This window comes from Cyprinus carpio, chromosome A4 (genome assembly GCF_018340385.1).
Source record: "Cyprinus carpio isolate SPL01 chromosome A4, ASM1834038v1, whole genome shotgun sequence".
Lineage (NCBI taxonomy): Eukaryota > Metazoa > Chordata > Actinopteri > Cypriniformes > Cyprinidae > Cyprinus > Cyprinus carpio.
The window spans coordinates 21,910,270-21,928,521 of NC_056575.1; the positions used below are offsets into that span (position 1 = coordinate 21,910,270).

The 18,252-nt window shown below is 34.7% G+C and overlaps 1 protein-coding gene and 1 long non-coding RNA gene across 2 annotated transcripts; both read right to left on the reverse strand.

Moving 5' to 3' along the window:
- Window positions 1-2,203: 2,203 nt before the first annotated feature.
- Window positions 2,204-10,752, reverse strand: LOC122140427. Its single transcript, XR_006157104.1, has 3 exons — window positions 10,658-10,752; window positions 9,985-10,139; window positions 2,204-2,483 (listed from the first exon to the last, which is right to left on the reverse strand). It is a non-coding gene; the product is annotated as an uncharacterized LOC122140427 (long non-coding RNA).
- Window positions 10,753-15,623: 4,871 nt separating this feature from the next.
- On the reverse strand, window positions 15,624-17,377 carry LOC122140918 (CD209 antigen-like protein C). Its single transcript, XM_042746320.1, has 4 exons — window positions 17,323-17,377; window positions 16,267-16,331; window positions 15,992-16,104; window positions 15,624-15,904 (listed from the first exon to the last, which is right to left on the reverse strand). The coding sequence occupies exons 1-4, from the start codon at window positions 17,375-17,377 to the stop codon at window positions 15,778-15,780; spliced, it is 360 nt and encodes a 119-aa protein (XP_042602254.1). The 3' UTR covers window positions 15,624-15,777.
- Between the last annotated feature and the right edge of the window lie 875 nt (window positions 17,378-18,252).

Consider the following 18,252-nt stretch of genomic DNA (forward strand, 5'->3'; position numbering starts at 1 on the left):
TTTGTGGAAACATTTTTAAAGTGAAATACATGGACTGGAAATTGCCTGTATACATCATTTTTTTAAACAGATTGAATATTTTGTAAGGTGAATATGAATGACTGAATTTTTAATTATAAAAATGTGTGTGAAATGTTTAGAATTTAAATATTCACAGCTTCAATAAACAGCCATGTTAAATTTAGGCCCTAAAAACGCAAACCCTGAAAATACAAGGCATTCAAATGCAAGCACTGTTAATGCAATGAATTATTTTTTCAACATGCTTTTTTGTTTCAAATGCATTTGTCATATTGTTTTTCTTCCATACAGGTAGCCTCTGTGTGTGGTTTACTATGTAAAAGAAACCCGGTCATTGTCGCACAATAAACCCAATAGGGAGATTCGTGGTGTCTTGTGAAATCTTGAAGGGGTTTCTTTTGAAAAATTATAATGACCGTGTTACTGTATCATGTTATTATATGTTTACTCATCAAATAAATACATACCTTGACATTGAATAATAATATGAGATTAAATTATTTAATCTGATCTGCATATAATTTTTCATGATTCCACTAAAAAAACGTATAAATTTGTGAGTGGGGTGGCCAACCCTAGCTACTACCCTATTATTTTTAACGTGTTAAACGAGTAGGGTATTCCTGCATGTCCATTTACAGTTTGATGTAGGCCTACTATCAACTTAAAAATATATAAACAATATGTTACCATTAAACGTCAAAATAGAATTTACGCTTAACTACTCAGCTAATATGACATGGATGACAAAAAAGAAACAAAAACTTCACTAGGCAAGAGCTGGAGGTTCTTATGGAGAAAATTAGCATAAGGAATAAAGTACTCCTTGGGAGAATGGATAACATTATCTCGATGCAAAGTAAGGCCTCGTTCAGACAGAATATGTTTTTTTTCATTATAATCCTTGATTAGACTGACAGGACAGCTGACTCGGTGGTTACCTAGCAACATTTTTTAAAAAACGGAGTGCAAAAAACAATTTTCTAAATTAAAAAAAAAAAAAGTAAACCAAAAAAATGGCTGTGAAAAACTTGAAAAATGTGTTCTGTGTGATCGGGGCCCAAGCAATGCGCATGGGAACGAGCGGTAGAGGCTGTTTCATCTGTGGCCAACTCCGTTAGAGATGTGGATGGGGTGAAATATAAATGGGCAGACTTAAAGTTGGCTGTAGGAAAAAAAAAAAGCAGTGGGAACAATGGTGCAAAAAATGACCAGTGGTGGATCACCATTATTCTGGATGCGTTTGAAGAGAACATTATGTCAGTCATTGGAGATACAGGAGGCCTTTTTTCACCCCCCGGAGCCAAGTAGGATGCTTTTCATTATGAATGGATGTGCTTTATTTGACGTCTGTTGGACTATTGAAAAATAACACCCATTCACTGACATTATAAAGCTTGGAAGAGCCAGGACATTTTTAATATAACTCCAATTGGACTCGTCTGAAAGAAGACAGTCATATACACTTAGGATGGCTTATCATGGGTGTGTAAATCATGGGGTAATTTTCATTTTTGCTATTTGCATGGGCAGTACTTTACTATCCCTTTAATACATATTTCATTACACATATGTCCTGAATGTGATGCACGCAACCACATCACGTCTAAAAAACACTGAGATGTTAGTCCTGTCTGAATTGGTACATGAAAACTGCAGACGTTGGGTGATAAGAATTGAAGAATTTTTCCAGAGTTTTTCCACAGTAATGGCAAAATTAATTATTTTCTCTGATGTGAATCATTACAAGATTCTTATCGTGTTTCGAGTCTGTGAAACTGCACTGATGACATAAAATCCTTCTCACGAGTGAATCCTCATGTGGTTATTAAGGGATACTTTACATTTGAAACTCTTTCCACACTGTTAGCAGATCAAAAGTTTTTCTCCAGTGTGAATTCTCATGTGGACTATGAGGTTTCCTTGTTGAGAGAAACTCTTTCCACACTGTTGGCAGGTGAAAGGCTTTTCTCCAGTGTGAATTCTTATGTGGACATTAAGAGTTTGTTTATGTGTAAAACTCCTTCCACATTGAGGGCAGGTATAAGGCTTCTCTCCAGTATGAATTCTCATGTGCCTTTTAAGGGTTGCTTTTGCAATGAAACTTTTTCCACATTGGCAGGTGCAAGGCTTTTCTCCTGTGTGAATTCTCATATGGACTTCAAGATGGACTTCATTTTTTTTATTAGCGAAACCATTTCCACACTGTTGGCAGGTGTAAGGCTTTTCTCCAGTGTGAGTCCTCATATGGATTTCAAGGTTTCCTTTTTTAGTGAATTTTTTTCCACAATGTTGACAGGTTAAATGATTTCTAGTTCCTGTCTTCTGCTTTCTTTTCCGTGTAGTCTTTTTAGTCTGTGAGGAACTAAAACTTTCTCCAGTTTTGAAATGATGTTTCTCATACTGAACTTTGTCTTCCATTTCATTTAGTTCTTGACTCTCCTTTTTCAGCAGCATCAGGTCTAAAGCAAACAGAGACCAATACAAGGTTTTTTTAATGCCACAAAGCAAGTTATCACACTTGGACATGCAAATAATCAAAACTTTGCAAAATTTTGTTAGCTCTTTGCTTTCTTTAGGAAATGTTCCAAATGCTTTTCAAGCTGGCAGTTATTAAAACCCCTCATAAAAATGCTTAAATTTGAGATCTGTCTTATAATTAACAAGTTCTCCTGAATTGTCATTTACATATAAAATATTAGAACAATATTGCCCTTTCAGGGCTACATGCTTGGCTACAAGCATGTAATCGTGGCTACATGCTTTTTTTTCAGATGCTATTATACAGTTCTGATTTCTTTCTTTTTTTCCAAGTTTGTCACACTTTAATGTTTCAGATCATCAAACAAATTTAAATATTAGTAAAATATAACAAGTGAACACAACCATGAAGTTTTTAAATTAAGGTTTTTATTATTAAGGGAAAACACAATTCAAAAACTACATGGCCCTGTGTGAAAAAAGTGTTTGCCCCCTAAACCTAGTAACTGGTTGGGCCACTCTTAGCAGCAACAACTGCAATCAAAGCGTTTGCGATAACTTGCAATGAGTCTGTTACAGCGCTGTGGAGGAATTTTGGTCCACTCATCTATGCAGAATTGTTGTAATTCAGCCACATTGGAGAGTTTGAGCATGAACTGCCTTTTTAAGGTCATGCCACAGCGTCTCAAAAGGATTCAGGTCAGGACTTTGACTAGGCCACCACAAAATCTTCATTTTTTTTGTTTTTCTTCAGCCATTCAGAGGTGGACTTGCTGGTGTGTTTTGGATCATTGTCCTGCTGCAGAACCCAAGTTCGCTTCAGCTTGAGGTCACAAACAGATGGCCAGACATTCTTCTTCAGGAATTTTTGGTAAACAGCAGAACTCATGGTTCCATTTTTCACAGTAAGTCTTCCAGGTCCTGAAGCAGCAAAACAGCCCCCAGACCATCACACTACCACCACCATATTTTATACTGTTGGTATGATAATCCTTTTTCTGAAATGCTGTGTTACTTTTACGCCAGATGTAATGGACACACACCTTCCAAAAATTCAACTTTTGTTTCATCAGTCCACATAGTATTTTTCCCAAAAGTCTTGGGGGATCATCAAGATGTTTTCTGGCAAAACTGAGAGGAGCCTTTATGTTCTTTTTGCTCAGCAGCGGTTTTTCGTCTTGGAAGTCTGCCATGCAGACCATTTTTTTTGCCCAGTCTCTTTCTTAAGGTGGAGTCATGAAAACTGACCTTAACTAAGGCAAGATAAGCCATGCAGCCATGCATGTTGTTGTGGGGTCTTATGTGACCTCTTTGGATGAGTCGTCGCTGTGATCTTTGGGTCATTTTGGTCGGCCGGCCACTCCTGGGAAGGTTCTCCACTGTTCCATGTTTTTGCCATTTGTGAATAATGGCTGTCACTGTGGTTCGCTGGAGTCCCAGAGCTTTAGAAATGGCTTTATAACCTTTTCAGACTGATAGATTTCAATAACGTTCTTTCTCATTTGTTTCTGAATTTCTTTGGATCTCGGCACAATGTTTTTGAGGATTTTTTGGTCTACTTCACTTTGTCAGGCAGGTCCTATTTAAGAGATTTCTTGATTGCGAACAGGTGTGGCAGTAATCAGTCCTGGGTGTGGGCTAGAGAAATTGAACAGCAGGTGTGATAAACCACAGTTTTAACAGGGGGTAAACACTTCTTCACACAGGGCCATGTAGTTTTGGATTTTTTGTTTTCCCATAATAAAACCTTAATTTAAAAACTGCATGTTGTGTTTACTTGTGTTATCTTTGACTAATATTTAAATTTGGTTGATGATCTGAAACATTTAATTGTGACAAACATGCAAAAAAAAAAAAAAAGAAATTAGGAAGGGGGCCAACATCATGAAAAATATAGACCATGACATTTTTTGAACAGTTTGAAAATCCTTTTGGTATTTTTGGACAAGAATTAGCATGGTTTAATGACATGGTTAGAATTGTGTATATGACCACTACCACTTTGTTTGTGTAAATAAAGAGACATCTCATCAAAACACAGGTATGGAGTGCCACAGGGCTCAGTATTAAGTCCTCTTTTTTTATGCTTGTATATGTTTCCCCTTTTAGACAATGGGTTAATAATCAAGAGTATGCATACATTTTTGTATGAAATCAGCATAGGAACGTTTTCACAAACAAATCATAATTCACCAAAAACTATTATACTACAATTTCTTTTTAAATTTATGAAAAAATAATAATAATTTAGGAACAACTGAAATGCATTTACTCTGGGAGGCCTTATAATTGTAATAAATAATACATTTGATTTCTCTCAAGCATCTCTCACGTTAGAGCATGTCTTTAGAGAGAATCATTATTGCTGAGTCATGAAAGAAAAGAAAAAATTGTGCGGAAAGCCCTTATATAGATATGGTTTGGGCATGTTTTATGCAAATGACTTCATAAACAGGGTGACAAATTTTGTGTATTCTAAATGAATTAACATTACCGTTAGGTTAAGAAGAAATTTGTGTCCGGTGTGTACAAATACAAAATAAACCACACATTTGTGATAGACTGATACCCAATATCATTAGATTTCACTAGGTTACGTCAATAGGTACATTTACATGGACACTTTTTGCTTCCATCAGAATTAATTCATTCTGATTGACGAATCCATACATAGTGTTAACATGAATGCTAAATAAAGTGATCGGGTTGATATGCGTGTTTATATGTCTCAGGCTTCTGATTGTATTTACTCTTTTCACATGCGCACACTGCATGAATATAGAGAGTTTCCCATTGTCGTCGCATACTGTTTTAAAAAGCACACATGATATTTATCAACTTTGGATCCTAATTAGGCGACAACCAGCACATGAACTGTTGTGCTGTGCTGCTTACTTTATAAAGGAGTAAAAGTGCCCGCACGCTAAACTCTCTAACCACTAGGCCACAACTTCCCCTAACTAACTACTATTTCTACTACTAAAATAAAACAAACATTATTTTAAAGGAATAATCACACAACATTTCTTCCATGTTTTCAATTTTAACAAAAAAAAAAATTTTTCCCAAAAATCAATAATTAAATGATAAATGATGAAATGAATGTGTTATGCCTTCATTTGGTAACCAGAAAAATGTAAATACACGACACAGAATTTCTGAGGGGAAAAAGGGGGGGGGAATCACAAGGCTACTTTAAGAAAAAAATTAAATGAATAAATTAAGTTGTGTTAAGAATTCAAATAGATAGACATGCTAAAACACAGAATTTGATAACAATAAAAAATATAAATAATATGGTGAGAAAAAAGAAAACATTTCATAGGGCCCTAAACGTATTTTTTTTGGAAAAACTTTTAATAAATTGATGTGAAAATGTATATACTATTAAAAAGGAGTTGAGAAAAAATTAAATGAAAAATACATATTTTTTATTAAAGTGGAAATCAGTTTGCTAAATAATAAACTTGACTGACTGCTACTTTAAAGGGAAATTATTTGTGTTGTTTATTATTTATTTTTATGTATTCTATATAATTTTGTGCAATTACTTGCCTGCCAGTTGAGGTTGTGGCAAAACCTTTTGCAGTGTTTAAATGTTTTTTATTCCTGCATTTAATTTATTAAAATAAATGTTTAATTTCAAAAGTACAATTTGATTTCGAAATGCACCTACATTTTTTTGCTTTTGTGTTTTTCAGTTAAATAAAAGACAAAATTTCCCTATATATTTCATCATTGAGGCTTTTTTTAAAAAAGTTTAAAGGGGGGCTACAATGGTGTTTCATGTATTCAGAGTTGTTCACAGTGTTAAAGAGATGGATTCTCATGCTCAAACATGGCCAAAGTTTTCAAAAATAATTTGGACGAAAAATCTTACTTCCAGGTTGGTACAAGTTTCGGCTGTTTTTTTTTTTTTTGATCGTGGATCTAATGATGTAGACAATGGTGGAAGTCCTTGTATGAGCATTTCTCTCGCAAAAGCACGCCCGCGCACATGTAGACCAGAGGAGAGCGAGACCGCGCTCATCAACGCGCTTCATCGGGAAATCTTCGGCAGCGCTGCATAGGATTTGTTTAAGAATGTCTCCAAATAAGTGTGTTTTTTTGAAAGTGATTATAAACAAGGCCCGTTCAGCTTCCCAAAGAACACAGCATTACACGAACAGTGGATGCAGTTTGTTTTTCCGGGGCAGCAACGGAGTGTAGCAAGTGCATTTGTGTGTTCTCGTCATTTCAATGACGAATGTTTCATAAACAAGGCCCAGGTTGACACTGGATTTGCACATGGCTTGCTATTAAAACATGGAGCGTGTAAGGTCCATGCACACGGCCCAAGGAAGGTATCAGGTGCTGGCTGAAGGTTTCCTGCGTGTTCAGTCTTTTCAGCGCGTAGATTTATTCAATTTAGGTTAAACTCAATCTGACTCCATTTTAGTATGACCTCGAATTTAGGTTGAAAGGCAGATTGGTTGTTTGTCTGTCTTTAATTATTATTATTACATTTGAGTATACTATTTATTCTTTAAAATTATTGTACTCGTTCATTCGGGTGCTCATGTCACTAACAAAGATACAACGTAATCTACTAGAGTCAAAAATTACAGAGTAAAACAGAATAAAATCAAATGTATCTAAGAGTAAAATATGTATTACGCCAATTACATCAAATCATATCAATACAAAACATCACTTTCTCAAAGATAAATCTAAGAGTAAAAAATGCATACCTGACCTTAGAAATACATAGTATGGAGTGTAGAGACACACACCACACTACAGGCTTTCTGGCTACAGAATCGCGCCGATCCTTTTGCTGCAATCCTTTAAATACCTCAGACCAAGACAAACATCCCCCGAGATGAAGACAGAAAACTAACAATTGGAATTTGATTAAGTCAGGTTCCAGACCAGTGTAGTTTACACCTCAAAGGGAACAGAAGGTAATTTACATGGGAGACCCTGGAAAAGGGCACTCCCATTACAGTGAGCCAAACATCTCTTAACTCTTAGGATCTATATTATCTTTGAGTCTACTTTTGTAAGGTTGAGACCATTGTATCAGGCACACTGAGACATTTCAAATGATACCAAACAAATATATAGTCACTTGTTGTATACACTTAACATTGCATAGATTTAGAGTGAGTTTCAGGTGAGGGAGAAAGGATGGGGATCATAGTGTGAGGAGGGAGTGTGATGGTGAGGTGTGAACTGCTAGGCGTGGTGCGTCTCCGATGGCACTGTTACTTATGCAGGAGGGTGTTCAAGAGAGTGTTCAAATGTTAATTATCAGGAAAGTCCTTTGTTCTCTTAGGGGGAAGTCATGTAAGTACAACCCAATAACTTTTCAATTTATTCTTGGAAATCCGCACATAAGAGAACCCAAACATAAAAGTACAACTGAATCAAATTTCTACCATCAAATGTAAATCCACAAACAATCTAAAAAATAATAATTCAAACAACACGAAACATCAGTATTATAGCTCTGCCCACGGCACGCCTCCAGGAGCTCGGCTTTTTCCGGAGAGAATCGGAAAGCTGTATTTTTCTTTTACAAATATGATAATACTAAAGACTTTTTGGATATGAAGGATGCAGTACTACTCTACAGGTCCTCAAGATTAACATGAGATTAGGTGAAACGGTGTATGTTATGTACCCTTAGTCTCGTCACACCCCTACTAGCTTTACTTACTAGTCAAACACAACACCCCCTATCTAAACAAGCACCCCTACTAGCTGTGCTTACTAGTCACACTCACCACTGTCTTTGTAACGGAGGCCAACTAGTAATTGTTTTGTAGGTAAACATCACTGCCCTGATCTCAAGAGGCGCACTAGTGACTGACACCAGAGGCTGCACACAAAGTAGCAGGCAAATCTACATTGCAAATAAAAAAAATCGTACTAATTAAATTTGGAATTTAATAAAAAATTAAAAAATAAACTAAGGCTGGCTCTATTTTGCAAATAATTCACAATGTACAAATTATCCTTTTAATGTGATCCAGACTTTAAAAGTAGATTAAAACAGAAACAATACAAGGTCCTTCAACATGGAAAGCAAAATAAATTTAGTAACTAAGTCAAGTTTAATTATATTTCCCCACGTTTCTTCATATATTGGGTTCAAGCAGGGCAGATCCCATCTAGTCTCAAAAATTGATTTTTACACCTTGTTAATTAGTTAATTAATGACTTAGTAATTTGAGGCCACAGTCCATGTTTCATTAACTTGTTCATGATTTAACTAAAATGAGGGAATGATAAGGGGGTGAAAAAAAATGATTCTTAATTCATGGCCCTTAAATCTTTCATCTTCCACCACATTATGTCCAGGGCCCTGTTTAAAAAAAAAAACCCTTACCTAGTTACATTTGAGATCATTTTATTTTAAATGGTGATAATGTTAATTGCAAACATTGTGATTGTGTTTTAAAATACAACGATCACCATGAAACCATTTACAAAAAGGCACAATCAGCGTCTCCGTGACAAAATATGAATACGTCTCTGGCCTGTATTAACGGGCGTTAACCGACTTCATATTTTCACATAAAGGACATTTTGGAAAATGATTGCATTGCAACGCAGTTTGTGCAAGTCCAGAACAGAGAGTTGCAATAAGGCAAAAAACAGCCAGTTGGCAATCGCGTAAAGGCCAAAGTATACACAGTCTGCATTACGTTATTTTCGTCATCAACAGGTCTCGCGGACAGCCGCGCACCCCGTGGTACTGCGCATGTGTCGAGCTCATCTGTCCGCGCTCATCTGTGGTTGAGTATAATTTTGAAAGCTGTGAAGACGCGTCTGTGAGCGAGACGGAAAGGAAACCTGAATGTGAAGTGTAGCCTTAAGTTCAGCCATCCTACAGCAGGAGGAGGGGTCAGTGTTACTCTCTACACTGCACTCAGCCTGAGGGATTCCTTCTCTTTCAGTCTTTGAGGAGACATGGAAAACAGCACATACCGCAGGAACGGTATAATGGAAAATATTAGTGGTTTTGAAACCGTGACATTTTCATATCGCGGTATACCTTGAAACCGATGATCGGCCCATGCCTACTACTGAGGATGATAAGAGATGTAAAAGTCACAACAGATGTTTTTTTTAGTGCACTACTTAGGTTTTTGATATCAACCATTTGTGCTCAAAACATGAAGAGTTTGATTTTATTATGCTGCAGTTCATTATAAAGTTACTGGCCAGTGACTGAATGATTTGTTCACCAAAGAACGAAGATAAACTGCATGCAGTGTCTCTATCAAGCTGTGTCAGCTGGAGAAAGGTTTTATTTATTATTAGATACAGTTTTCATTGTTTTCTAATCAGAAGTAGATATCGGGTTTAATGTTACACAAAATATTTGTTTTGTTTAGGCTACTTATTATGTTTTTTGTTTTTTTTTTAATCTCTCTATTTCTGTAGAGCTGCACATTTTAATAAGGATCAAATGAGTTGAGAATGAAAACCAACCTGTTTGTATCTCAGTATCTTCATGTTTGACTCTGAATGATTCTTCAATCTTCACGTCTTCACTCTACTCTTTAATAAATGCCATCTTTATAATAATGTGTCACATGGACCTCAGTTGATTCACCAGGAGCGTTTCTGTGTTTGGACACTTTGTCCTGTTTAAGATGAGAATAATTAACAAAAAGAAAAATCAGTCCAAACTAAATCTCTGGGTGTGTCTCAATCAGCTCCCGAGTTAGTCAGCACACTGGTAAGGGGTCAGGTCAGAGTGAAAGATAATGACCTTAAACTAAATGATTAACCAAAACTAGTGCACAAATTATTAAAACCTTGCCAGGACGCAAATTATGTATAAGGTATTTGGTATAATGTTTAAAACATGTGCCTTTGGTTTGTAAAAGTTGTCATTTAAACACGTTCTCGTTGCTTTTACTGTGTTTTGAGCAGCAGATGTGGATGTGAATCACTGATTCGAATCACTGAATCATTTTGCGATGCAATTGATTCACAGTTCCGAAAAGATCTTTTACTCACAGAAAATAACCTTCATTAATGTCACTAGATAAAGCGTTACAGTATTGCATTCAGTAATAATTCAATTTAAGTTTGAACATACAATTCCTCTAAACAAGTTGTACTGGTTTAAAAACTTTGAATGATTAAAAGCACACACCTTTCTTCAGCCGAATCACAAACGCATGAGCGAGGCGCAGCTTTATGACGTCACATCACCCGACCAAAATAAAAGTCCTGTTTGCTTAAAACTTTATTATACTTCGACACAACAGACCCAACATGGGCTAATAATCCTCAACTTAAAGTTGAGCACAAATAATAATAAAAATACACACACACACAAAAAAAAATCATAAAATTACAAATACTTGAAAAAAAAAAATTAATAAAACTAAATATTTAAAACATTTTATATATGTATATATTTCATGAATTAAAAACAAATTAATAAATATCATTTGAAAATAAAAAAGCTTTGTCTGTGGAGTAGCACTATAGCTGTAACACTTTTTGTTCATAAAATATAACCATTTATAAATATAAATGAATTTAAAAATAATATGAAAAATAATCATCAGCAATATACATAAGAGTATGAACATAAACTGATCACAAACAGTGAAACTGAAGCAAAACACCAGCCACGTCCCAATTCACCTTCTTGTACTATGCCCTAAAAGTATGTAATTAAAAAGAAAAGAAAAAGTACATACTTTTGAGTGTGTATAAAAAGAGTAGTCACAGTTTCTTTTTATTTAATTTCCTGCCGTATTAGAGATAAAGCAGCACGTTAAGTTCTCAAATTTCTCGTTTATATTCTTTGGATGAAATAGTTGTAAACATTCAGTTAATCTGGATTAATGAGTAAGCTTCAAATTGAAATTTCAAGAAAGGTTTGCCTGTTTCTATATGAAAAAAATAGTTGGCAGATCCAGCCTCTTCCTAAAATCTTATGTAATATGCTACAGACCCTTTGCTTCATCACTAAAGTCAGACACTGATGCTGATGAAATAGTTGGCAGATTTTGGTTGGGTGTAGTCTGGGAAGCTGTGCTTGATGGGCCAGCCTCTTCCTCAAAGTCTGACAAATCCCAATCAGGACACTGGCTGAACGACAAAAATACAAGTTTTTCCCCAAGATACTAATTTTGCCATCAAAATACAGATGCTTTTGAAATAATACGAATCAATAATGGTTAGATGTTAGCAAACTGTCTGTGTCCCAGTACAAACCTTTCTCCACCAGTACTGGCATGAATCTTAATATAATCAGAACGGTACATAACTTGGCATACTGGGCATCTTTTACTTGTGGCGGATTGGTCATTTTTATAGCTGGGATCACTTTTACTTGATGTTTCAGGGGAAGCTAAAATAAAAACAAACTTGTCAATTCTATAGAAGCACACAACCAAAACATTTAAAAAGTTGGTGTTAATAAGTAATTATTATGAAGTACTACATGTGATCGTTAAGACTTACAGGCATTCTGAGTACTTGCTTCGAAGCAATCACTTGATTCTGCTTCTGCCTCCTAAACAGAATAAAAAAATAATTAAAAAAACTGTCAGCTAAGGAATTTAATTTAAATGAATTATATCAAAGCACATATTTTTCGTAATAATATAATAAAAACAAAAGCAATGCACGGTTACTTCAAACTTGCTTGGTCACTGTCTGGCTTGCAAAGCCAGAGCTTGTAATGGCAAAGTTTCACCACAGGTCTTGCACTGTGATTTTGGCGTTTTGCTGAACTCTGGGGCATCAAATAAGTGCATCCTCTGGCTGTTAATCAAAAAAATTAAGGGAAAAGAAAAGAAAAGAAGGTTTACATCAGTTCGGACTGCTGAAAGGATCCATCCAGAGTGAGGAAAAGGGTTCAGAAAATCACTCTGGATCCCTCTCATCCAAGTTACCCCCTTTTTGAACTTTTGCCATCTGTCCGGCGCTTCAGAGCCGCAAATACCAGGACAGTCAGGCACAAGAACAGTTTCTTCCCCCAGGTAATCTACCTCATAAACAGTTAAATGTTCCCCACTTATGCAATAAAAGTGGAATATCCTTATATTTATTTGTTACACCTCCATCCTAGTACATCCATGCATCTGACTCTATTCTATTCCATTATCACCTATAGAACAACTGTTCATACAATTTATTTATTTGCATTTTTTTTTTCTGTGTGTTGTTGTCTCTGTGTACTGGAAGCTTATGTCACTAAAACAAATTCCTTGTATGCGCAAGCACACTTGGCAATAAAGCTCTTTCTGATTCTGATTATTTCAGGTGTGTAACACACCAGTCTCTCAGTTGTGTTTGATACATGATCCTGATCTTGCAATACATTACACTCACAATGCTTTAAACAAAACCAAAATAGAGATAAACGGTATATATTTATTTAAATTATTAGTTGTTTTTTTTTATTAACACATATGATTAACCATGAAGTAGTGTTCATTAAAGTGTTATATTTCATCAGGAATGAACTTAGGCTGGACTTCTCCCCCATGCACAGGGAAATGGTGACAACAGAATAGAAATATTCATCATTCTGCTTAGCTAGAAACTCAGAAATATGCTTGCACTCTGTTCCTGTGTACATACATTTTAACAAGTTTCAAGTTTTGTAATTTTATTAAATAATGTTATTTTTAATTTATTAACAATAATTAGTAAAACTGTGTGCCCTTTTGGGTTTGCCATATTTGATGTGAAATTAACAAATCTGAAAATAAACTAAATCTATCTAAACTTAAATTTTGTGTGTACTATACATATTGCCACTATTCACAATACATATTGTTGCATTTTCGTATTCCAATACATTATGACACGATATATTGTTACACCCCTGCATTATTTTGAATGTTCTCTGCAACAACAAAAATATTTTTTATATACCATGAGCCTACGGAGGATGGATGGGTGGATCGATTGATCCATTTATAAGGAAAAAACTCCCTAGCTTAAATGTTTCAGCCATGTCACTACTGATTTTGCTCTGATCGATCATATTAATATCTTTAAATTATTGTATTTTATTTTAATTTTTTTTTATATTGAAGTAGGTTTGGCATTGTGAAAACCTCAAAAAGGTTAATTATAGATACAGTAAGACAGAAACCCACCCGTTCGCCGCTCATTTTCATAAACGTGTTTCAGCGCTACTGTAAAATCACCACAGCGCCACCTGCTGTTCTGGAAGAGGAAGTGCTCAACTGCATTTGTTAGAAAATCAAGCCAAGAGATCGTATAAAAGGACGAGTGTCTCACAATCAAAACAGACCAGCATTTGTATGCACTAAATGTGGTTTTTGTTCAAAGGTTACATGTGATTCGTAGGATTGATTGTATTTGTGAAATATTATGTACGCTCATTTATTTATAATTGTAAAGCACAATACGTTTATTTGTTACACCTCTTTCTTGCAAATCGCTTTCTGTCTGTTTGCGAGTGGAGTTTTCCTTTGCAAAGCAGATCAAGTTTGTTTCCAAAATACTGGATTTGTTTAATTTTGGCACATTATTCACTCCATACATGTCAAACTAATTATGCCGGAACTATTTTTCAGATATTTCATTTTCTTACAGTTAAAAAAAATAAAAATAAAAAACATGTAAAACCAGCTAAGGTTATTAAGTATAGCGGTATGCAAATTTTAAGTATAGGTGTAATTATACTGACCTGATCTTGATTAATTAATTAACTTTCTTTAATTTTCTTTTTAATTATCCTGCTCAAATAAAAGAGGAGGGAGAAAAAAAAAGAAATTGGAAATCCACCCCTTCACACACACATACACACACACACACACACACACACAAAACCTGAAGGTCATAAATACACTGAAACTAATGAGATAATCAGCTAAATAACAGGTGAACAGAATGAGCAAGTAAACAGACTGCGGTCAAAAGACAACTAACCCAAAACAAAATGAATGTTAGGGTTATGATAACGTCAATATTTTCAAATGTGTCATCATCCCTTTTCTATTTTCTCGGTGCATTTTGCAGGTTGTCATTTCCTCTAGTTTGGGTGTGGTCAAGAACACTAGTTTCTTTCCATCTGTGTTTGTGTGGCCAGTATTTCTGCAGAAAGGAACTTGATCTTCAACAATGCTTGGTGTGTTAAATGAGGTTCAAATGCATATATTATCACACAATTACACCTTCCCTTCCCTCAGGTACAAACTGATAATACATTTCCTCAAAAACACAATGACCATTAATAACCATGTGAAAACACACAATCATGTTTGTGTGTAAAGCCATCAGGGGCTTGTTCATCTGGTGTTGAAACCCTTCAGCATTGTTACATCAGAAGTCCAGATGGCTGAAACAGTTTAATGGTTTTAGCAGCGACTGCATCTGATGCTCTTCCTTCAGTCGATTATTCACTGACTTTTAGGAAGCTGGACTTTAAAGGAACCTTCAGTCATTTGGGGGTAAAATCTTGACTTGTTGTGTAAGCAATTTTTGGTTTCACTAGCATAAAACAAACAGTCATAAAAATGTGTTTCAATAAATAATATGTAATTGTTTCATATAGTGAAAATGAATGACTCTCCTTATATTTTGTTGATGTACCAATCATACTGATCCTAGAAAGTACTTGTAGCATGTGTTTATAAAGAAGAATGTGGTAAGAACATATCATGATTTCCACAGTCAGACAATTGTTCATATTCTGAGTGAAACATTAGAAGCTGTTTATGTGATTTGCTTCTGCAACTTTCCATTTATATTCCTCTTCACATGGTTCAGGAAATATGCCAGCTAATTATTGAAAACAAGTAAACCATCATCAAGTAGGTTTATTGTCATACTGTAGTTACAAATAAAAAGCTGCAAGAGAGTCATAGTTCATAATAAATTTTACTGATGTCCTGAATAATAAACTAAAATCATGATCATTTTGGAACAATGCTGTTTATATTAACATTTAAATCATATCAGTGTATTACTGATTTTATTTCAGTCTGTAGAAATATCGCTAATGTTTTTCAAATTCAGATTTTAGTTCAGATCTTAAGATATGACACACTTTCAACATTCAAAACAAAGTGATTTTAAAAAATTTCATATGTCATAGAAAATTGTAATATTACAATGGTTTATATTTTCATTTATTTTATTTTATGTTTTTACAGAATAACGTAATTAAAGTGCCATTCAAATAAAAACAGGTAAAATTACTGAACACAAGATGTTTAACAGACATATTTAGATGTTCATAATGCACATACGTACATTTTTATTATAATGAGTCATTTAAAAAATATTCTTCTCACAGATCCATTTAGACATATAATCACATGGAAAATCAGCCCCTCCTGGTGAATAATTCAGAGCACAGTCTTCATTTTGTTTGCCGTTTGGCTCTCCAGACGCCCAGAACCTGCATCAACAGATCAGCATTAGTTCAGAGCTGCTTTCTGTGTGATTACTATTACATAATAATCAGTTCAGTTCAGTGATTTCTCACCCAGGTAAGGTCATGTTGCTGCCATCAACCCATTTCCATGAGCCTTCCACTTCAATATCAGTCAGACCAATCCAGAAATATTCAGAACCACCAGAAATGATCTTCACAAAATCCTGAGAAGTGAAACAATAATAAGATTTATAAAATGAGCACAGATTTCAGCACAGTATGTTTAATTTAAAAACTAAACACCACGATCACACACACACACACACACACTCGCACACACACACGCGCACACACACACACACACATACACACACACACACACACACTTGTTCCTCTGTGTTGTTGATGATGATCAGATCTGCTGCTGCTCTCTCTCTCAGTATCTTCTGCTCTCATTCCAGGTCTTCAACTCAGAGGAAATGAAGTAAAGACCTGGATTGATTGCACTTTACATCCATCTATAAACACAGATAACCCATCCCTAGTGTAATATAAATATTCTAAAATGCATTTGAAATACATTTATTTCATGATAAGTATATTACAAATACATGTACATATTTATGTATTAAATAAAAATACAGTGCAAGTGTACTTTTGGTGTATTAAACTGGTATACTTAAAGTCTGCTAAACTGGAACAACTAAATTTGTACTGAATGCATTTGAATTGTGCAGAAGTAGTGCTGAAAGTCCAATTAAAGATATACTGAAGTTTAATTAATTGTGTTAAAGTGGAAACTATAGCAAGTATACTTCAGGTACACTTTAAATATCTTGCATTTAAAGGCTGATATTATCCAAAGATCATACAATCCTCATCAACAGTGACACTAAAACACACTTTAGGCTTAATATTAAGAGATGTGCATTACAGTACAAATAATATATTAAATATAATGTTTTTTAAATATATTACTTAAGGGCAGTGAGTGTTGAGATAAATAGATAATAACTATACTTAATATGAAATAAATGTACTTTTAATATAATTTTTTACTTTTAAAATTTAATATTAATATTATACTTTTAATTTAATATTAATTTTTTACTAGGACATGAACTAAATTTTAATCTAAACCAAATTTAAAAAGGTAATTTATATTACTTGTACTAGTAGTGTATATATTATTATAGTTGTTTATGGTATTATTTATTACTGTTTGTGTGTTCATATTCAAATTTCTGGTCTTTTAACTTTTCTTTTTGAGTGCTTTTCATCTACTGCAAGAGCTCTTTACAGCTTATTTCAAGTGTATGCTTAATTTCATTGTATCTGTACACGCTGTTTATGTTGTATACTGTAACAGAAAACTGATTTTCAAAAGGATTCCTGTTTCCCAAAGGGAGGTTTTTTCTAACAGTGTTTTGAATTGATCTCACTAGTGTTCTCTAGACACTGAAGCACTCTGTGGTATTTGTCATGCTTGGGTCTCATCTGAGGCCAAATACTGATTCTGACAAAAGAGAAATGTTTTTGACTTAAATATTTGATTTTGACCTGGAAGTTTGAAGTTTGTACAAGTTGGTGTGTAGTTTTGAGATTGTGTTTATAGTTGTGAGAATATGATGAATTGTTTCATGAAAAACTGATGAATTGCTTAAGTATGCTCAATTATATGAATATTGACTTATAAAGCCACTTGTTGCAATGTCTATTTAACTATTTACTCATCTGCTACAATAATATAATGTCTTAAATTATTATTTATACTCAGTTGACATCCCTAAATGATTATTAATCATTATAAACATAAAGTGCTAAAGCGGGGTCAATGACAGATCCAGTAGTGTCCAGTTAGACTGAAGAAACTTACCCGCCAAACACTTCTGAAGGTCATTTTTTTCTGATTTCAACTGGTCTCTCTCTTTCGTCAGATTACCATTCTGTAATATTAGCAGTTCTCTCTCATTAGTCAGGTTTTCATTTCGGATTAGTAGCTGGTCTCTCTCTTGTGTGTAGTTTGTGCTCTTTGTATAGATGAGGACACACAGCACTATGACTGCAGTCAGCAGAAGAACACACAGCAGCCCCAACGACACACTGCAGCTGTTCTGAAGCTTCTGATTGTCACACCATCACTACCTGAAGATGATAGATATGATATTAGTCTCTTCCCTTCCTCATAATCATACGGCTCACATCATCTGAAAACCTGCCAGCTGTGGACTAACTTTACCCCTTGTCAGATGTTTATTAGTGTGGTTTTTTGTTCTTGTGTTTTTTGTGAGTAAATGCAGAGGAAAACAGTTCACCCAAAAATGGTTTTCCTAATATTTACTCATCCAAGATGCTGTTTATGACTTTCTTTC